The 23,333-nt window shown below is 35.3% G+C and overlaps 1 protein-coding gene across 11 annotated transcripts in view; it reads right to left on the bottom strand.

Annotated features, from left to right (window-relative positions):
* Positions 1–23,333, bottom strand: part of CHD9 (chromodomain helicase DNA binding protein 9) — a 208,614-nt gene that overhangs the window by 16,465 nt on the left and 168,816 nt on the right. For 7 of the 11 annotated variants that reach the window (XM_031458441.2, XM_064489167.1, XM_031458443.2 and 4 more), the window contains 11 exons: positions 21,961–22,120; positions 21,437–21,526; positions 16,039–16,142; positions 15,427–15,544; positions 14,721–14,778; positions 9,777–9,819; positions 8,351–8,570; positions 5,515–5,717; positions 2,456–3,364; positions 1,356–1,519; positions 356–628 (listed from right to left, as the gene is read on the bottom strand). In XM_031458441.2, the coding sequence (XP_031314301.1) occupies positions 356–628; positions 1,356–1,519; positions 2,456–3,364; positions 5,515–5,717; positions 8,351–8,570; positions 9,777–9,819; positions 14,721–14,778; positions 15,427–15,544; positions 16,039–16,142; positions 21,437–21,526; positions 21,961–22,120 (2,342 nt within the window). The remainder of the gene's footprint in view (positions 1–355; positions 629–1,355; positions 1,520–2,455; positions 3,365–5,514; positions 5,718–8,350; positions 8,571–9,776; positions 9,820–14,720; positions 14,779–15,426; positions 15,545–16,038; positions 16,143–21,436; positions 21,527–21,960; positions 22,121–23,333) is intronic. The other 4 variants (XM_064489166.1, XM_031458453.2, XM_010990074.3 and 1 more) reach the window with 3 other exon arrangements.

The following is a 23,333-nucleotide window of genomic DNA, read 5'->3' on the forward strand; positions in this document are numbered from 1 at the left end:
AATGTTACTGATAATAGCGCATGATAAATGTTTAAAACAGAAAGTACACTGACATACCATTTGAGTATTATATAAAAGAACCAAAACAATAAGAAACTGTCAGACTGTTTAAGAAAGCATCTTGATCAGCAGAAGGACTATTTTCAGAAGTATAGGTAGAGAAAACATATTTAATGATGATCCCTCTAGTAGAATATTCAAGTTTAACAACCTGGATATCAAAAAGAAAACAATCCAAATACCAGAAAACAAGTGTGTGAAGGAAGTAAGAGTAAGAGCAGGCAGCCATTTGCAGGAAAAGCATGCTGCACACCGCAATCGCAATCAGGTCCCAGGGCAATAAAAATAAACATACGTCTTTGATTTTCACTGTAAACTCCTTTTCTCGTACATGCTTCTTCACCTTTGACATCTGTGCTGACTGATCGTGTTCTTCTTTAACACCAGCACCTGGAGGAGTGGGAACGCTGGGCTCGCTGTATTCTGAAGCTGCACCAGAGCTGTCCAGCAGTTTTGTGGTATAGAAAGAAGCCACTGTGTTGGCATCGTAACTTCTTCTAGCTGAAGGCCACTTCCCTTTCAGAACTGTTTGACAAATACTGTCCAACCGGTTGATCATCACACGATCCTGGGAAAGTATGAACAACAAAGGGTAATTTTAGTAATTAAGCCAGAATTTTGGGGATTTAACATCATTTGTGTATTTGGTATGCATACATATTCTCATGTTCATATTATAACTCCATACAAATTCCCATTTGTGAAATTCAAAAATATTATATGATAAAGATATTTTTCTATTCTTTTGTTTTTATAATTGCAAGAGCAATAGCGGTTCCTTGTAAAGATTTCAAACAACTCAGAAGAATACTGAAGAGTAGAGAGTTCTCCACTCCCCCATTTCCCAACCTCACTCCTCAAGCCTAAGTACTCTTCTACTAGTCTGGTCACATACTGGAAGAAGAACTGTACTAATACAATCTGAACTTCTACCACTGCATGTACATGTACTTCAAAGAAGTTTTTTTCTAGGTCACAACTGGCTATGGTAAATTTCTTCAAGGAGACTCACTTAAAAGGACTTATAAAAGCACTTGAATATTAACTTGTATGTGAACTTAAGTATTCATTATCTTTTCCTCTAAATATTCTAAGGTTATGTTGAGAAACACATACATTTAAGGAGACCTAATTTACTTGATAGTAATATTTGATACTTTTAATGCCAATACCAAATGTCATACTACATTTTATAGTGATCATTTTTTCCCTACATAATATGAATTTCTATCATTAAAGTGATACAGAAAAATACTCAAAAAATGGCCTATTCCAGCAAGAAATTATTCATTTACCTTTGGCCAATATGAAGCTGCCAGCATGTATCCACCTTGCAGGATGTAAGCGGACTCTGGTGTCCCATTGTTCATCTGGAAACTATCCTGGGTCTCATCCTGGGTAGTGCTCAGTGATGCAACACTTTCTTCATCATAGGCTTTCACATGAGGGGCACCTTCTGCTAAGAATAATTATAACTGCTTCAAAAAGATGGCATAACACAATTTTACATATAATCTTCAAATTTTATATAATTATTCAGATATATTTGAAAATGAAAAGTTAGAAGTAAAAAAAACATTCATCTAGAATAAAGAACTCATTATTTAAAAAGTTAAAACAAAAAAGCATAATAAGTGGCTTTAAGGAGTTTAAGGACAAAGGGTTAAGAAAACATCCCTTTCTGCATGAAAATCTGACCCTTGGTTAATTCTCTAAATTCTGTTTCCCTGGAAATACATAAACTCCTGACTGATAAACTATATCTGGACTGGGAAGACACAAGTACGTAATTCTATAAGGAGGGGACCCTCATAATCGGGCATGCCCCTTGTAACCCAGAAAGTCATGCCTTTGGAGTTTTTATAGGGGACTCTTGCTCCTGTGGGTACTAGAGTGGCTCCTGTGCCCACCTGATTTTGACTCACTTTCTTGCTCCTGAACTGCTGGACTGCTGGTAGGACATTTGCAGAGGAGGACCACCTAACATTACTCTACTGACAAGCTGTGGTTCCCATCTTAGATCTTTCTGAATAAGGCCAACTAGGGCTTATGATACTCTTATAAGTCTGACTGGCAGCTGTTACAGAATATAACCTTTATTTGTTCACTGATCAACTTGTTTCAGGAAAAACAAAACACTAAATTTAAGGCAATCACAAAGACATAAAATTGTGGCATAAAGTCTCTAATCCTCTGCCTGACTAACCCAATTGGCACTGTGAATGAATAGAGAGTATGAAACAGTAATCTAGTTGCCTTTTCAACAGTCCTGATCTGAGAAAAATTTGTACACATAAAATTTAAGCTAACAATTTTAAAAATGCTTAAATTATCTGAATCCATTCATTTTCCCTTGGAATGTTGTCTTAAAGGAGTAAGCACTTTATGCATATACCTCGCTTTTGGACTTCCTCTTCTTCACTGTCACTTTCTTCTGACGAAGATGAAGAGGATGATGAGGAAGAGGAGGACGAGGATGAGGATGAAGATGATGCTGAAGAACAAGAGGAGGAAGAAGAAGAGCTAGAGCCTGATCGAGAGCGGGAACAAGAGGAGGAGGAAGATGAGGAAGAAGACGATCTGGAAGAACAGGATGATCTCTCAGAATCAGAGTCAGAATCAGAACTAGACTCTGATCCTCTTTTGTGGACTCGCTGTTTCTTAGAAGCTGGGTTTGGAGTTAGAGGTTCTGTTCTGGCTGCAACCATGCGTCTGTCTGTTTCACTTTTTCCACCAGATTTCTGGTCTCCAGGAGCCTGGGGTAAAACACCATTCTTTGGACTCACAGGCTCAGACTTTATTAGTGTCCTGGTTTCCTCAGAAGACATAGATTCCTCTTCAGAAGACTGAGGCTCCTCTTTAAGGTTTTCACTTTTAACTTTCATATCCTCTAAAATAATACCTTTAGGATCTAGGAGCCTAGGTAGAGAGGTAAGAGGAGAAGCAGAAAGTGCTACTTGGTATTGCTGTAAAAGTGGGGTAGAAGTCCTCGAATGAGCCATCTTACTTTGACTGTAGTTCCTTTGAGCTGCCATAAATGAGAGTTCAGGGTCACGAAGAATGTGATAGTCTGTTCGGCTCACCCCGTGTTTAGCAGCTCCAATGAGCAAGTCCCTATCATGAGGGCCACATTCCCACCAAACTGGTAAGTCTGGATTCGGATGGCAAAGCTTCAAGCGTTCAAACAGCTGTGGATGTCGGAGGGCCTGTTCTCTTACTTTCCTTAGAAGTTCGATGCGATACAAAGTCCTAGAAGCACGTTCTTCTGTGATTGGCTGGATAAAAATATTTGGATCCACCAATTCTACATTGAAACAAGAGCAGAAACATTATCCTCAAAAATACTTCATTATACATTGAAAACAAATAATGCAACTTCTAAAACATACCTCTACTCAGTATCATTGTATAATTTAACATTTTTAAATGAGAAGAAATGTAAGTTTTAAAAAGAAGTACTACATTGCAAATCAACTATACTTTAATAAAAAAATGAAGTGCTAAAAATTATGTTAAAATACAATATATAACATTGGATCTACAGAAAGTTAAGTAAAACATTAAGATTATTTTGGGAGTACGTTTTATAACTAGGAAGTTACTTTTAAGAAATTCCCTAAGAGCTATGTCATACTATCAAAGAGAAGAACACTCAAACTCACTTATAAATACAAATGAAAACTGTTAAATAATGCCCCATAAACAAACCTAAGTTCATATATCCTTAACTGCAGGAGGTAACTCAGGGCGTTTCAGTGAACTCACAGGGACACCAAAGGTTTTCTCAAAATTTTAGGGAAATAAAGGAATAATTGTTAAACACTGTATGAAATTCTAGCCTGAGATAGTTCAGTTTCAACATCAGATCATACTATATTCCTTTTGATGAGGTCATATCTTTGTGAGAGAGATACTGGCAGTTAGGAATTACTCAGAAAAAGACAGAAGCTTGTTGAAATAATGTATACACCACTTGAAGGAGTTCCTAATGGCCAAATTTCAAACAATGTGAACATCAAAATGAATACTGACAGTATTGGATTATAACCTACAGAATTAAAAAAAACCCATGAGTTCATACTAATATGAATAAATAATTAAGCAGACTAGGGAAAAGGAACAGCTCTTCCTTGCAGTAGAATCCATAGTAAAAACTGCTGGAGATAAGATCTACAAAAAATTAACAGGTGAAAGTTTGAGGAGAAAGAATTTGTGTGATCTCAAAGTATCTTCTCAAGATATCTGTTAACTCTAGGGAAACGATAACAATTTTACACTGGAGAAATGCAGCATAAACTACCTAAACCAAACAATTAAGGGCAGCATCATCAGTAATAAGACATACTGACATCATGAATCCCATGATATTACGTTCTGAGAAGGCCACAACATCATTTCTGTGGTACTCTTGCCAAACATGCATAACCTCAATCCAGTCATGTGAAAACACAAGACAAATCCAAATTGAGGGATTTAATGGTTAAAACTGACTGAAGATATCAAGGTCATTGAAGACAAAAAACCCAAAACCCCAAACAAACAGAAATCCCCCCAAAACCAAAACTGAGACACTGTTACAGATTGCAGGAGGCTAAGGAGAAAGAAAAGCCAAATACAACGTGGGCTCCTAGAACAAAAAAGGACATCCGTGGAAAAACTGGTAAGATTTGAACAGATATTTAGTTTAGTTACCGGTACTGTACTAATGTTAATTTCCTGGGTCATGTAAGATTTTAACATTAGGGGAGGAAGAGTGAGAGATACTTTAAGGAAACTCTCTGTATGGGCTTCAAAAACAATGAATTCACCCCAGAACCGTTCCTTAGCTGAGCTTTAGCAGCTCTGATTAGTTGTTTTTGTTTTGTTTTGTTTTGTTTTTTGAAGGCCCTGGTTTTTTTTTCCCTACTGAAACTCTTCAAGACGTCTTTTGAGTGGATACCTCATTCCTTGCAAAATGATTTGTGTAAATAAGCCCTCTAACACAGTTCCTATGAGACGGACTAAAAATATAAATTAGTTCTGTTTAACCAAAGCTATCCTTTATCTTCAGCCTCCCACAACCATAAATCTAATTCTAAATAAAAACACTTACTATTTTCTCAAAATTCAATGTGTACCTTTATTCTCTTTCAATCTCATTTCTTTTGTTTCTTTTTGGGGGGATGGGGGAGGTAATTACATTTATTTATTTATTTTTAATAATTAATTTTAACTGAACCCAAGACCTCGTGCATGCTAAGCATGCACTCTACTATTGAGCTATACACGTCCCCTCCTCCCCTCAGATCTTACTTCAATAACAGAATTAAAGAATAGGGGATCTTTAAGCAGAATTTACTTACAATTCATAAAAATCGGTAACACATTAAACTAGTATCGAAATAAGAGTTTGAAATTTCTTTTACTAATTTTGCATTTTTGAATGAAACAAGGAAAAAAAAACTTTATACATACCTTCTTTGGAAGGAAGACGACAAACCCTCCGACACATAGACATGAATGCATACAAATATTTCTCCAGACTATCATCAGTTTTCTTATGTAGCCTAGCCATAGCTCTAAATTTTGTCCAATCAAACTGGCCTCTGTCAGGATCAAATACCACTCCAAATGTAGATACAACTCTATAAAAGTCAGCTTCTTCTCTTCTTGTCCACCTATTTTGAATCAAATTAAAGAGGAAGCCACATTTGTCACAGAAATAAATATTTATTAATGCTGAATATAATGGCTATAATAAAAATTTAAAATATTTCAAGTACCTAACACTTTCAAGGATTAAATCCAGGGTTACTGCCTTGTAAACACGTTTTTAAATGGTGGTTGACTCATCTATCCAACTATGTTTCTTTTCCTTCAGACAGTAATAGTTTTTTGCATATTTACTGTGTGAAAAAAATATGCATGGGATACAAGATTGTGTAAGACATGATGATCCTACCTTCAAGGAAAAGACAAAACATATCAAACTTATGTACAGTATAAGGTAGTATTGTATAGTTGCATGTGTTACAGAAACCAACAAGTTTAGGAAAGCACAGAAGAAGTAAGGATCGGTTCAAACTTGAGTGATCAAGAAAGGCATCACCGAGTAAGTGGCATTTAATACGGAACAAGGGTAAGATAAGGGAGGGAACTAGAAAAAGAGCACAGAATAAGCAAAATAGGAAGTAACATACATGTTCAGGGATGATGACTATTCCACAATGAAAAGGAGATGGCTCATATTGGGGACAGAGGGAGATAGGCTTGGGGTCAGATTGTGAAAGGCTCTAAATGCCTGAATAAAACTAGCCTCCATTCAGTTGAAAGCTCCTAAAGATACTTTAAGAGGGTAATATCCTTGAGCACCATAGATCTGCAAATAAAGTCTATCTATGGAAACTTTTCCTGGTTAGCAATCAGTTTTTGTTGTGTAAATGAGAAAAAGCGTATGAAAAAGACCCTTGAAAAACCTTAACAGGCCATTTTTATCAGAATGATACATTAAGAAGATTAATGATGATGTAAAAATAGTCAGTCTGGGAAACCAATCAGGTATATGAACCTTGCACCTGGGTGATAAAAGTAGGAATAAAAACAAAGGATAAATTCAAAGATTACAGAGGGCACACAAAACACTGACACCCACCTTCAAAGAATTTACAACTTAGAAAGATAAGACATGGAAAGGAAAAGATGAATGTCATTACAGTATCTTTTTTAATTTTGAAAATGAGTAGTTTTATTTAGGTAAGTGCTATATGACTGCAGAAAACAGAATACTGTGAGCTAGTCTGGTTGAGAAAAAAACTAATAGAGGATAAGGACATGCGTCAAACTCTGAAGGAGTAGTAGGGCTAGGTATGGACTAAAGAGCAGGAAGAAGGGTATTCCAGGTGACATGAACAACCTAAGGAGGGTACTGAGTCAAGACGAAATGGGACATTCAGGCTGAGGGAAAAGTAGTGAATAAATTTAGTGAATAAAATGAAACGCATGCTGAAGCCTAAACTGAAGAGGCTCTTGAGTTGCGGCTTAAGAACTTAGACTTTATGCCTATAGTAAATTAGGAGCCACTGAATATCATATAAACTAATACTTTAGGAAAATTATCCAGATCTGCCAGACCGAGGGAAAATAAACGTATATGGTAAAGATGGCCACAAATTCTTTGCCACTCTTCCCTTTGAGAGATGCAACCTATTTCCCTTTCCCTTAACTCTTGGTTGGCCCTGTGACTTTTTTTGACCAGCAGTAAGTGACAGAAGTGACACTTTGTAACTGCTGAGGCTGGGCCTTAAGAAATCTGCAGCTTCTGCCTTTGCCACTTGGAATGCTCTCCCTTAGAGTCTGAGCTCCCATTGGGCAGTCAGCACCAACGGCCAGCCATGTGAGGAAGGCCATTCTCAAACTTCCAGCCATTCTCACACTCCAGCCAGTATCATGGGAAGCAGAAGAACCACCTAGACAACCCAAAGAATCATGAGAAACAAAAAACTGATGCTATTTTATGTCACTATATTTTGAGGTGGGTTAGATAACTGAAACAGTATATTCACGTAGGTAGTAGTATTTGAAGATTACATCTAGGATAGCTAAAATCTTAAGTTTCAGACTAACTAAACTCTGGTTACAATGAATGTGTTGCAAATGAAACAAAAGAGCAATGACTTATCTTTCAAAAAACACCCAAAGATCCAAATTTAATAAGGAGGCCAGGTTACTGCTAGACTTTCTTATTCTTTTCTATGTATTCTATCCTTTTTAAGAAGTTAAAACTTTCAGGATGAGAGAAGGTTGCCTGTCTTCCTAACAAAGTCTCTTGCAAGAAGTTTTGCTACTATTCGTTTCCCTTTGACAGCAGAAGTTTTAAGTTTATGCCTCTGTATAAAGCATAGATAAACTTCTTTTCTTAGATTCTTATATTTCATTAATGTCATAATAAAATAGGATACAATGGAATTTATTTCACATAATCTACGCATATGTTTCACTAGTAATTTAATTCTTGAGTTTGTACCTTCATTTCCCCCCATACCTCACTATTAAAAAACATGACAAAAGAATGATTAAATATAAAGTATGACTAGTAACTATAAAATGCAATAATTATGTTAGTTTAACCATATTTGTATACACACATATTTGTGACTATATATTTCTGCACAGGTGTATATGTACACAAAGCACTTTGTATCGACCAACGTCTCTACCTATGTATGTTTTTCACAGTGAGATAATCGTACTCTAACATACAGTACACTGTATTTAGATAATATGTATTAAAAATTTAGTGCTATTGCCTTACCTCTGCTGTCTTTCTATCTTGGCTGCCATTTTGGGATTAAGAGTGGCTTCTTCATAAAGAGGCTGCATTACACTGGCAGGCACTGAGAAAGTAGGCTGTATTTGCTGGATCTGTCTGTTTTTATTAGTACGCTGATACGCAGTGATGAGCCGCCTCAAACGTGTGGTTAAAGCTGACTGAGTAGGCCAATAAATTTTATCACCCTCCATCAGTTGACCATCTACATTTAAAGAAATTCATGTCAATTAAAAAAAAAACAACCCCAAAACTAAAAACCAAACCAAAACAAAAAACTAAACAGATACTGCCATAAAGCTCCCAAAAAACAGCAAAATTTCCTCAATTTTTTTCTCTCAATCTAATGTGAAAAACAAAAAACAAATCTCTTATCATAAAAAAGTTTTAACTATAGCTCTAAAAGCATTACAACAAACATTAAGAGCAAGCTCAAAGTAAATAGGTCACAGTGGACTAAAGAACCACAATGTTATATATTTATAGAGAACTTCATTTGCACAGAAAACACAACTCTTGGATTTCCAGGTCTAACACATCTTACTGGCAGACAAATACTCAATGCCTTAACTTAAAAAAATTAAAAGTCAAACTGAAATTCATGAGAAGTTGAATACTGTAAACTCTTCTAATTGAAACCTTCCGAACTAAATTTATCTCAATTTAATTAGAATGAAAACATTTAAAAAGTCATTATGAAGGCACATATATTTAAAAAAATTCAATATGACAATGTGGTAACTTTTACGCTTTCATTTACCTAATAAAGTGTAAGATCTAACTCTCTATTTCCAAGGTGTAATATTACAGTCATATATACACCATAATCAAGTGGTAATCATTCATGCTAAAAAAAAAAACAAAAAACAAACGATTCCTTTATTCCTAGTAGACCTACAGGAAGGTGAGGCACTACTCCCGGTGAATGCCACTAGGAATGAGTGCACTCTAGTGACAGTATGGTTCTACCTTGATATCAGAATGAAGTGAAGCAAAAGCCTGTACAGAAAATCTTTGTAGAAATTAAGCGATAAAAGAATGGTTCCCAGTGTGCATATTAACAAATGAGAAGTTAAATGGATTATTAAATTAACACTAACGGTCCATTTAATGGTAAAAGCTCACATACCAGTTTAATAATCAAGTCATAAAATCATCAAAGCTTCTATTCTATAAACATTCAGTGAGTCACTGCATATTTTACTAAAATAATCTTTTAAAAATAATAATAAACTAAACCTACTGTTAAATTTACAGTCAACTAGTACGTTCTATAATGACTATAACTGTCTTCAATAAAAATTTCACACACACTTGAAATATTATAGAAATGTATTAATTTACTGATTTCATGGTATCATGTTAATGTTAATTTACAATAACACTAAGTAAAGAAATAAATGCTATTTACCTCCATCTGCTATAACAAGATCTCCAGGTGAGGAAACATCATCCTTTTAAAAGAACACAGAAATTTGTCACAGGGTAACTGGGTCAAGATATGATAAGAGAATCAATCTTCTTTATTAATAGAGGACTTTCTTTTGCAAAAGAATTTTAAAAATTCAATTTATTTAAGGTAAAAAATCCAAAACCAAAAACACTTCACTCATTTCTCCCACCCCACCGCCACCCACTGCCTCTGGCAACCACAATCTGTTCTCTATGAAGTTAAAAAAAATTTTTTTTTAGATTCCACATATAAGAGAGATCACACAGCATTTGTCCTTCTGTCTGACTTATTTCACTTAGAATGATGCTCTCAAGGTTCATTCATATTGCTGCAAATGGCAAGATTTCATTCTTTTAAAGGCTGAATAATAGTGCATTATATGCATATATATGTATCTCACAATCTTTTTATCCATCTATCCAGTGATGGACACTTAGGTTTTTTTCTATATCTTGGCTATTATAAATAATGCTTCAAGTAACATGTGATGGTGGTGTATGTATCTTTTCTAATAAATTACTGTTTTCATTGTCTTTGGATAAATACCCATAAGTTTGATTGCTGGATGATATGACAGTTCTATTTTTAATTTTTTGAGGAACCTCCATATTGTTTTCCATAGTGGTTGCACCAATTGACATTCCCACCAACAATGCACAAGGGTTCTCTTTTCTCCACATTCTAGCTAATACTTGTTATTTCTAGTCTTTTTGATAATAGTTATTCTAAAAGATGTGAGGTGACATATCATTGTGGTTTTGAATGTCATTTCCCTGATGATTAATGATGTAGAGTCTTTTCATGACCTGTTGGCCATCTATACACCTTCTTTAAAAAGAAGCCTACTCACATTTTAATCAGATTGTTTGGTTTTTTGCTACTGAGTTGTATGGGTTATTTATATATTTTGGATATTAGCCCCTTATCAGATATATAATTTGCAAATATTTTCTCCCATTCAGTAGGCTGCCTTTTCATTTTGTGGATGGTTTCCTTCGCTGAACAGAAGTTCTCTGATGTAGTTCCACTTGCTTATTTTTGCTTTTGATGTCACATTTAAAAAATCATCAGCAGGACATATGTCAATGAGCTTACCACCTATGTTTTCTTCTAGGAGTGCTATGGTTTCAGATCCTATGTCTTTCATCGATTTTGAGTTGATTTTTGTGTATGCTGTAAGATAGAGGTTTAGTTTCATCCTTTTAGTTCTGGCTGTCCAATTTTCCCAACATTAAGAAACTCTTTCCTCGTATATTCTTGGCTCCTTTGTTGTAAATTAAACATGTATGTGTGGCTTTCTCTATTCTGTTCCCATGATCCATGTGTCATTTTTAATGCCAATACCATACTGTTTTAATTACTACAGGTAAAATACTTTGAAATCAAGGAGTGTAATGCCTCCACCTTTGTTCTTCTCTCTCAAGATTATTTTGGCTATTTGGGGTCTTCCGTGGTTCCATTCACATTTTAGAATTCTGGGGTTCTATTTCTGTGAAAAATACCATTGGAATTTTGATAGAGATTGCCTTGAAGCTGTAGAATGTTTTGGGTAGTATGGACACTTTAACAATATTAATTCTTCCAATCTATAAGCACAGAATATTTGTGTCTTCTTCAATTTCTTTAACTAATATTTTATAGTTTTCAATATACAGGTCTTTCACCTCTTTGGTTAAGTTTATTTCCAGGTATTTTATTCTTTTTTGAATACAACTGTAAACAGAATTAAAAAAAAATTTCTCTTAGAATTTTCTTTTTTTCATTTTGTTAGTCAGAATTTATGATACATTCCTTTTTTTTAATCGAAGTAAGTCAGTTCACAGTGTTGTGTCAATTTCTGGTGCACAGTATAATAATTCAGTCATACATATATACACATATTTTCATTTTCATATTCTTTTTCATTATAGATTACAAGATATTGAATATAGTTCTCTGTGCTACATAGTATAAACTTGTTTACTATTTTATATATAGTAGTTAGTATCTGCAAATCTCGAACTCCCAATTTATCCCTTCCCATCCCCAAGATTTATTTTTTTCTCTTAGAATTTTTAATTATTAATTTGCCAAAAATAAAAATTTTAATTTCTTGTTCTCAATTCTTTCCCTTTCACACTAGTCTATTGCTACTGACACTTCAGACCAGTAATTATCTATTGAAATTATTTTCTCTTCTGTGATTACTTTTAGGTCAGTTTCTTTTTCCCTATCCTTCCTCTAACTGCAAATACGCCTCAGGTTTTATTTACAATTGATTTATTTTTGTTTGTTTACATATACCAAGTTTCATAATTTATTCTTTCTCATATTTGGTTATTAGATAACCTGCAAATGTTTTCTTTTTCTGCCTTGAACACTCTGCTTGTGTTATATTATCTTATTTTTATCTGTCAACAGAGCATCTCCAATTAGGTATCCCAACGTTACTGTAAATAACATACTCATAACTTTGGTGATTTTATCCCAGTGACTACTAGTTTCAACTGCTGTTTTAGAAAAGCCCAAAGTTAGAACTATCATCATTCCTTTATAGGTGGGTCTTTTATCTCTAGTTGCTTTTGAAATCTTCTCTTTGTTTGGTATGTCTGTACTTCACCAGGTGTTTCTTGAAGTGGATTTAGTCGCATTTATTCCTGCCAAGATTCACTTTACTTTTTGAATCTGACGATTCATGTATTTCATCAAGTCTGAAGAATTCTTAGCTGATAACCCGTAAAACAGGGCTTCTCCCTTATGCTCTCTAGTCTCTCCCTCTGGAATGCCTATTACCCACATGCCAGACATTATCATGCTATAATTTTTTTATCTAAAAAGCTTTTTATTTCATTGTACTGCTTTTTTATTTGTTGCCTCTCAGCTCTAAATATACTCCCTCTCATACCTTTTGCTAGTTCTAAGAAAAAACAGATCTGGGTTCTTTATTTTTTCTGGGCCAGCCAGAGTGGTGTTAAGCTTTGTCAGTAGTAGGAGCCAGAGAAGAAATAGGTTTTTCTTCCTGGTTCCTGTGAGTTCCTCCATTCTCAGCCCCCACGGCACATGCAGGGTCCTCAGTGCCCAGCTCCTGCAGTTCAGGCAGCTTCTTTAGCACCTCTTGGCCAGCAACTTCCCCTGAGCAACCTCCCCTCTGGGTGGTTTTGTAATGGAATGCCTCCAGTGAGACACTTCTCCAGGAAAAGCTTCTTTGGCAACCTGAGAGGGTGGATTTCCATGAAGTTGCTCAGGTGTGGCAACATAGCAACACTTCTACTACCTAGTGAGCTATGGCCACACCCTCCCCAAAAGGTCAGGATCTCAACCCTGATGGGGACAAGGCCCTTCGTTTTGTGCTGTATCTCAGCCTTAGGAGTAATGGCTATCCCTATATTCTTAAGAGTTCTCTTTACTTCCTACTAGTCCATCTCTCATTATTTCAATCCCCCATAACAGTCAATAATTCTTTACATTAAATTTTCCCTGTTCAAATTACTATGTGTTTTCTCTCTCCTGATTGGCCCCAACTGTTTCATCATACTATATTATGGATAATGTCCGCTCTCTATTTTCTAAATAATTTCTTCTCTCATGAGCTGTGTCCAATCTGTTTCTCCAACAGAATGTTTAACCCATTTGTTGAGTTCTAAATTTCAATGACAGTATTTTCCACTTCCAAAGTTAATATAATTCTTTTTCATATGTCGTTAGTCTTTTAAAATCATATCTTGTCTTTCTTTTGTTCTTGGTTCTTTCTTTAACGTCTTTAATCATTTAAAAATGTATTTATTTTCAATTTCAAGAGAGCTATTATCAGAAGTTCTTAGGGATCTAATCTTTTCCTCTGTTGTATTTGCTAACATTTACTCATGGTAAATTATTCTTCATATATTTAAAATTCTGGGATTTTGACCTCATTTTATGGAGGTCTTTATCTTGTGTAATCTAAATTGAAGTTGTTTCTTCTAACAGTTCTTTTTCTTTGTTTTTACCAGGAACCTTGAGGGTATTACCAGCCTGGGACCTCTCTTTATATTACATTTTTGGCTTAAGGGTTCCCGGACCGTGCAGAGTAAGTAAAAGAATTCAAACCATAACCTTCAAGAGAAGGTAGGCCTCTGGCTATGAATTCTCAGAGGAAACAATTTTCTCCCTACCCAGAGCCCATGCTGAGATAAATTTACTTGTTTCTCTGTGCTGTTTGGCAGAAAGTACTACCCTTTCTCCTCAGTGCCCAGCTCCTGTAGTTCAGGCAGCTTCTTCAGGGTTCTGACTTCACTGGATTTCAGTTCTCACTGCTATACACCTAAGCCTCACCTCTCGTCCTCACAGGGGCATCAATAACCAAGTCCTTTGGCAACCAAGACCAGCAAACGCTACCTGACTGCCATAGCATTGTCTAGTCTTTAACCATGCTCTCACAAATATTATAGAAATTCCTCACCTCTTTTAATATTTCCCTAACCCAACAGATTATTTTCTGTATTTTGATCCAACTCTTCTTTCTTTTGACTTTCTATAGCAGCTCAGAATTCCTCTAGGCTCCATCATCAATTTCAAACCGCTTTATGTAGGTATAGCTTCTATCTGTTGCCGTGTACCTCTAGTATCTAGCTCTCACCCTGCTTTGGGATTTTGCCCTTGAACACTGTTCCTTTGGTTCCTAGTAGTGTTGCATGTTGGCAAGCACCATTTTATCCATATGTCCATACCAGCCTCCAGCTTGTCTAGAAGGAGAGATCAAGCAAATTCTTTCTGAAAGGTTATTTGTGATGTCTTTCAACCTAAGTTGATCACTAACTTAGATAATCTTCTGGGGAATTAGGCATAACAAAAACATATGAGGGAAAAACACAAAAAGGAAAATGCAAACAAAAGAAAACATGGATAACTAGAATTGAAGATTTAAGAATATGATCCAAAGCATACCTCTATATCGTCTTTAAAGAGAGCTGGGGCAGGTTTGTATTCTGGATCTTCCACATCCCTGTTAAATACCAACAAATGCTATAATTAATGTACTAAACTTAAAATTTCTCTAGGCAGGACAGACAAATGAGGTATTGTTGGAAGGATTTTTTAGTGTGTTTCAAAGACAGACTGAAGCTTCTGTTCTTTAGCCAGGGGACCAAGTACAAGTCCAATAGTATGAAGGCTATTGTATGGCAAGTCAGAAGAAAGCTAGTTCTAATTTACTCTTACTCTCAAGTTCACTTATGTGATATTATCAACCTTATTATAGTCTCTTACTTTTCACTTTTGATAAGAAAAGAAAGGTAATAAAGGCCTTATAATAGGTATAATGAACAGTATCATATTTCTCTTCAATTGTAATATTCTTAGCTTTCTCTTTCCTCTTATGCCCCTAAAATTTTATGGTCTCAATTGCCATGACCATTAAGTATGGAAAAATGAAGAACAACTCATCAAAAGAATGCGGTGAGGAAGGTCCAGTTTCTTCCTTGATCATAGTCTGTTGCATAAATGCTAACTTATTAGAGTATCATTAGCTCCTTTGGATTGTAAACTCCAATTTTCTTACTACTACATTATTTAAACATAAACATCACTGCCATAGAATATGCTGATGTTGACAGAGATATATGGAGAACTCATGACTCTGAAATGCACGTACCCATCCATATAATCATTCGCCCTCTGTTCTGCAGCAACTGCTTTCTCATCAGGTTTTCCCACTCTTTCCAAAAAGCATAATGCTGGGTCTGCTCGGATAGTGTTATATTTTTCATAACCTGGAGAGACCACCAATTATGAAAGTTAAAAGGGTAAAAAGGAGAAAAAATATAAATATAAATATTCTTCATATTTAGGATGGAAGACGCTCCTGGACTAAAGGGACTGTATATTAAAATTATATAGGCTAAACATTTTTCTAGAAATTAACATAAACCTTACATGGTCTGGCAATATGTATATTTAAAAATCTAGATTAAATTTATTAGTTAAAAAAGGAGGAAAAACTGATCATACACAATATATTTCACATAAAAGCTCTTCCTGAGAGGGGAAGTTATGTGACATTTATATATAGAAGGGACAGGTCACATATGCCACCCTTCATGAGGAAATGTAGTGACTGGTAGACATAGTTTAGGAGTGTATGCTTTATATGATGTATATAATAACATGGGTGTTACTGGAATAAAGCTGTAAGTGGAAATCAATAAACCGAGCAGCTGAATTACACTATACATAGAAGACTCTACCTACCTTACTTCTCACTTACCATGCTTAAAAACTCCAATAAGGAGTGACTTATCAGCATCAAAATCCCACCATTCAGCAGGAACTTCTGAGTGGTCTGGTTCTGGGACCCAAACATCAATGTCACTTAAAAAAAACCATGATACGACTTTATGAGTTATCATAAACAAGTCTAAGGGGAGGTGAAATTTTATATAGCTTCAAAAAAAAATTGTGGTTTTTAAGAAAAAGAAATTCTATTTAATTGTTTTTTTTAAGTTTTCCACAATTACCACCAATTAAAATTACAAAATTGCACAATAACAACAAAGATACCATAAAATGAATTAATATTCTTAATCACAATACAAAAAGTAAGTTTCAACCCATTTACTTTACTCTTATCATATTCTTTTCATTGATTTCTTTGAGATACAAGCAAAGGGCTTTATCAGAAAGTAGATACTTATGTCAGCAAACAGCTTGGCAAAAATCATCTGGTTCAAATATTTCATTTTGTATATGAGGAGACTGAGGCCCTAAAAAGGCAAATGAATTGCTCTAGACTGTAAAATAAGTTACATCTCTTCTAGACCACTACTGCTAGGAAAATCACATGGAAAAATTAAGCACTGTCTACAGGTAAAGGAAAATGCAAGCTTTTGATTCGTAATTTGATTAAAACACTCAAAGTGCTATTTTTATGCTGTATATAAATACCATGCCACAAAATGACAATAAGGCACTAAATTAAAATGATAAATCCATAGTGCTTTGGTAATTTGGTGGTTTTCATTAGTATGAAACAACTACAGCACCTGTAATTTTATAAATTTAATTTTCTTTTACTTTGCTTCTCACTTGAAATTATTATTTTCCCAGAAACATTCTGCAAGTAACACACATAACATCTCTAAAAAGGAGAAGATGCCACGTATAGAAGGACTGAAAAAAGTCATGGGGCAACAGTTCATTTGTAAGTTGGTTGTCACTGGGAACTCAAAATAAATTTTCATATAGATATAAAATGATAAATGGTCAGTATGTTCCTGGGCTAGTCCACAAGAACCCAATATTTAACCACTAACATAGCTGAAATAAAAGACATTGGTAATGAAAAATAAAGATTTACAAATTTTATAATAAAACATTAAAAAATGGTAACAAATATTACTTTTATTTTTCATTAAGTTTTTTTTGCCAGAAGACAGAAAGAAAACTTTCAGGACTTTAAATGAACACCTCATTAAATCTTATTTTGCTTAAAAAAGGGGTCACAATCACAAATTTTTTTAGTTTTAGTGCAGAAAAAGAAAGGAAGAGTGATTTTCCTGTGATATGGCAAACTTTGAAAAATAGATGAGGAAAAATATAGTAAAAGAAGATATTTTTGATTGCATTCCTGGCCAGGATTAAACAAAGCAAAAGCACTGAAATATAAACGAAAGGGGAATGAACTCTGGAGGTAGGATCCCCAAGAGGAAAAAATTAAGTGGGTCAGATACTGTAGTTCCCCTTACCAACCATCAGGTGGCACCCTAAGCTCAAAACATTGTGATTGTTATCTGAGGTGGAAGGTTTTCCTGCTTGTAAAGAGTAAAAGGCACTCAGTATTTACCTCATGGTTTAAACATAAGTGCCACATGCATGTTAAGTGTTCATTAACTGCTGGAGAAGAAATATAACAAGGTGCATGTACTCTTGTTGATTTCTGGTTTTAGAGATTAGTTCACGTGCTATCTCTTGCATAAAGCCTCCTTTAACTTCTCCAGGCTGGAACATTCATTCAAAATAGATTTTAACAGTATTCTCTATATGCCAGTAATGGCAATAATAAGACAGTTACACCTCTGTCTTTGTGAAGAGGTACCTGCAAACTTGTGATGAGTGCTGTGACAGGGTACTCTGGGTATGTGCTTAAACCAGCCTTGAGAGGACAGGGACGCTGAGTCGATGTCGGCTGAGCAATAAGCGGTGGAATATGGAGGAAAGGAGGAAAAAGAATGTTTCAGCAAGAATGCAAAAGTTTGGAAGTATTAGTAACTATGGTACATTTGAGAAATGTGGATCTGAAGTTCAGAAGAGAAGTGGGCTGGAGATAGATTTGGACGTCACCAGTACAGAAATAAAAATTGATGCTGTGGAAGAGATGAGAACACCCAAGAAAATGGACAAGAAGAGATGGCCAAGTGAGGACATATTAGAGACAGGTGGAAGCAAAGCCCGAAAAGGAAAAGTGGTAAGCAGAAAGCTAAAAAGAAAATCTACAGGAGAATGGTATCACAGAAGCCTTCTAAGAAGAAGGAGGTTGTCACAAAAGGTAAAGTAAGATAAATGCTATGATATATCCATGAAATTTAGCAGCAATGTGGATGAAGAACTTCTTAAAGTAGATACTGGAGTGAGGGGTAGAAGCTGAACTGCAGTACAATGTACAGTGAACGGGGAGAAGAGAAAAAAAAATGGGACAGCAAATTTTTTTAATGGCGGAAACTTTTAAAAAACATTTATTTTTATATACAGTGGCTAACATTTGTAAATCTCAAACTCCCAAATTTATCCCTTCCTACCCCCTCTCCCTAGTAATGTAAGATTGTTCATATGTCTGCGAGTCTGTTTCTGTTTTATAGATGAATTCAGACTGTCTTTCTTTGTTTTTTAGATTCTACATATGAGTGATATCATACGGTGTTTTTCTCAGATACTTCTTAAATGAAGTTTGGCTCTGAAATCAAGGAGAGTAAATAATACGGTAGTCTGAAGAGAATGGGGTCCAAAAATGGGGTGTGTGTGTGTGTGTGTGTGTGTGTGTTGAGGGAGATGTGTTAAAATCCAAATGAGAAGCCAGAGAGGGAGAGATTAATGAATGAGAATAATTCACAGACAGCAGTTCCTGGGAAATTACAAGGGGATCAAATCCAGTCAGACCAAGGGAAAAGAGGAGCCAATTAGTCAACAAATATTTACTGGGCAGTTACTATTTCTAGAGGCTGGGAGTACAATGATCAATAAGACAGCCAGCATACTTCACCTTCAAGCAGCTTAAATTGTAATGAGAGGAGAAAGAAAATTTAAAAATAAATATAATTTTTAATAGTAATAGGTATCATGAATGAGATCAAATAAGGTTAAGTAATAGTGAGTGACTGGTGTTCTGCTTTAGCGAGGGTAGGCAGGGAAGGCCTATCGGAGGAGGTGAAACCTCAGTTGAGATCGCCTGACATGCTGAAGGAATAGAAACACTGGTGTGACTAGAGGACTGTGGGAGAAGGACAGAGGGGAGAAGGAGGTCACAGAGCTATGCAGGGCAAGTAGGACTGGATCTTATACTGAGAGAAATGAGAAGCATTTGCAAGGTTTTAAGAAGGGGAGTGTCATGGCCTGATTTTTGCTTTAGAAAGATCACTCTGCTGCTGTGTGAAAGTCAGACTGTAGAGAGGCAAAAGAGGAGGCAAAGAGACCCAATTAGGAGGTCACTGCAGAAGTCTAACCATGAGATAATGGTGGCATGGATTAGCAGAGGAGATAGTGAAAAGTGCTCAGATTTGTCATACATTTTGTCAAGCTAGTGGGTCTTCTATAGGGTCCGAGGGGAAGAGAGAAATCAAGAATGATATCAGAGCAACTGGGTGGTAAATTTACTACAATGGAGAAGGCCTGTACATGGGAAGGTGGGGAGGAAGGAATTGGAAGCCAGAAGATTTGGGAGATGAAGGGGAAGTTTGAGATAATTAGATTTTCAAGTGGAAACGTTCGGAGGCAGCTAATTCAGAGTTTAGTACTCAGGGGAGAGGTTTGCGATGAATACGTAAAATAGAAAATCGTGTGTATAGATCGTATTTGTTATGATGAGGCTACATGAGTTTACCTAAGAAGGAAGTACAGACAAGAAAGAAAGCTGAGGACACAGCCAGGGGTCAACTCAATATTTAGAGATCTATTAGAGTAAGAAGAGTTAGCAAAGGAAAATGGAAAGACGAGTGAGGAAAAAAGGACAATCAGGTGGGTACAGCAGCACAGATACCTACTGAAGACATCATTTCAAGAAGAGAGAAGTTTAGAGACTGGTCACATTGTAGGTCATCAGTAAGAGAGTGGGGATGAAAGATTAACTGGAATAATAAAAATTAATTTAGAAGAGAAAACACAAGGTAAAGAAGTAGAGACAGTCAACACAAACAGCTATTTTTGTGAGTGGGAGCAGAGAAATGGAGTAGTAAGTAGGGTGTATGTATGTTACAGGGTTTCTTTTCTTTTTTAAGTGAATGATATTAAGGAATGTACATATGCCATGAGAATGGTTCAGTAGGGAGGGGGAAAATGATGATTCAGGAAAGAAAGGTGATTACTACAGGAGTAAAGTCCCTAAAAGGTAAGAGGAGTTCCAAGCACAAGGGTTGCTCTTGGGAGGAGGAAGATTTCTACTACATCCTGAGGGAAGGAATAAATAGGGGGACACATACGACAAACAGAACTCAAGGTACCCCTTATCTGACTGCATCTTCTCCATGAAATACACAGCAGAGTCATCTGATGCTGGTAGGATGGGAAGATGGTTTGAGGAGAGATGCATGGAATGGTCTTCTTAAAGAGCAGGAAAGTGAATTTACTGGTAGTGGTGGTTAAACAGACTGTGTTTAATCTCATTTTAGATCAATAATCATACACTTGAAGTGAGTCATTCAGCAGACTTTGCTTGATTTTCTTCAGAAATGTTCAACTGCTTTGGTATAGGCAAAAAGTAAATGGGTATTTGGGTTCATTGTGACTTGGGGTTGTGCCCCTTATGAAGAACTGAGGCAGGCAAAGAATTTTAGTTAGTATAGTGCTGGACTACAGAATGCAGTTTAATAATGAAAAAAGTGGGGCATGAAAGTGGTGATGGATAGTGAGCAGTAAGATGTGGGGACATTATGTTGAAGTTAGAGAATTAGTGAAAAGTACCCAAGTTAAATGAGCTGGAGGTAAGTGATGGTCAAAATCCAGATTGAAGAGGTAATACTTTTATTGGTGATGGCAAGATTAAGTATATGACTGTGTGGATGTGTGGCTGTGGTAGAAAAAAAAAATGCTTGTAGATAAGGTCAAGGAACTGAGAGATTAGGGTTCTGGATGGATCACATGTGGATGGAAAAGTCACCATAAAACCTTTCACACTGTAGTAAGAGGGAAGAAGATTAAGTTTTAGATTTGGTGGCAGGAAGCTACTACTAATGTTGACGTTATTATTCTTATTATGTTATAACTTTCAGTGACAGGGCAAAAGATGAGATTAATTGAGAAAAGGCTACAAATTGGCAAGGGTTAATCTAATTTAGGTAGATTTTTCTTCCTGTGAATTTCATTGAATATGGAGCCATTTAATATACAATTGTCTGGTCATTTAATTTTTGCCTCATCATGTTACTGAAAAATAAATATAAACATGTTATTTAATTTACCTCGCATCAACTCCATCAAATACTTTCTGACACTCATTTCCAATGACTTCTTGTTTTAGATAATACAGCATTCTTACACGAAGCAAAACTCTAAAAATGAGGGAAAAGAAATCAAAAGACACAAAGATATTAATCATTGAAGAAAATTCATCCATGGAGTTAAAATTAAAAAAGAATTTGTATACAGAATTTTTATAATGAAATAATTACTTCTGATTAAATAAATCTCATTACTACCATATATATAAAATAGGTTTCTCCAAAATCTTCACAATCATCATTATTTAATATCCAGGTAAGATATAATGAGATCATTTGGAGGCCAGTTTTATTTCTTTCTCTGTTGATGAAAACATGACACAAGAGGTAGCAAGATTTGCTGAAGGATACCCTGTAAGATTAAGATTAGGATTGATCCTAGACCACACTGTCTCTGTACTCAAAATCAGCATGCTTTAAGATTGTTAATAAATTCAGAAAAGTAAACTTGCAACAAGTTGTGTTAAAAATACCCTACTACCTACTTATTACAGTGGTGTTTTATATGCTTTTTGTAGCCTTCATCTTGAAGCAGCTGCTCAGGATTGTATTTACGAAGCCATTCTGCTTTCTGTATATCAAATGAGCTTGTTTGTGTCTTTACTTTCTTCCCTTTTCGACCTCTAGGTACAGGAGCTGACAGGCCTGTTAAAATAAGGACACATGAAACCAGTGATAATTTGTACAAGGATCTTCATTTGCAACGTATTTTCAATGCAGGATATTTCTGGAAACTTTCAGGTCTGTGCAGAGATCTTTGAAATATTAACGGTAACAACGCTAACCTAATCACAAGGTAAGTCCTCATGATAGCTATACACACATTAACACAATTTCCCCCAAAACACCCAGCAATTCTCTATCTCAAATTAATCATTCTGATTACCTTTTTTTGTTTCAAAATACATTTTTTCCCCAAATGTAAAAACTGAAAGATCAAACCTGTCCCTCTGCTTTACTTTTTGCTTCTTTAGTTATTAAAAAAAAAAATTGTGTGGCCTCCTGATTTTCAGAACTGACTGTTACTAATAACATGGATTAGGTTTTGTGGGTTCCTGTTTAAGAGAACTAAATTCATTTTATTTCTTTGACATTTTTGTTGTGAAATATGTCAAAAATATAAAAACTATTCCAACTCTTAATCTTAACATATTCCATATTCGGTCAGTTTTTTACTAAAGGAAGTCTAATAGTTAAAGTCCAATTCCTTCCCTCCTCCCTAGAGATAGTCACTATCTTGAATTTGTTTTTCATTTCATGCATGTTTATACTCGTGTGTTGGGGAAATATTTAGCATTTAAGTTTTCAAACATTATATTGTAAGTATAATTCTGCAACTTACTTATTACTTTTTTTTTGAGATTTATACTTGCTGATTCATAGAGGCTCTAATTCATCCATTTTAACTGCTACGTAAACGTCTATACTATGACTATATTGCCTTCAGTGATGCTTGTGTTGTTTCACTTACAATTTTTCATAATTACGAATAATGCAGTTTTGATTCTTCCTTTCAAATCTCAATTCTTATCTCATATATCTTTTATCTGCCATATTCTTCTAGCTAGGAATGATCACAATGTCAACTAGAAGCACTATGTAGATTTGTCCCATTTTTCCTTAAGTTTTTGGTGGGTTTTGCTTTTATACTTTGAGACTTTTGTTCAGTGCATACAGGTTCATATTTGTTATATCTTCTTTTATGGATTGGTCTTTTTTATTATTATGTAGTGTCCCTTTTTCATCTCAATTAATGTTTCCACCTTAACGTGTATTTATTTTATGTTAACAACGTTCTGTATTCTAGTCCTATTTACCCTTGTTGGTTTGGAAATTAAATAGTGCATTTTAAAAAATA

The sequence above is a fragment of the Camelus dromedarius genome, chromosome 9 (assembly GCF_036321535.1).
Source record: "Camelus dromedarius isolate mCamDro1 chromosome 9, mCamDro1.pat, whole genome shotgun sequence".
NCBI lineage: Eukaryota > Metazoa > Chordata > Mammalia > Artiodactyla > Camelidae > Camelus > Camelus dromedarius.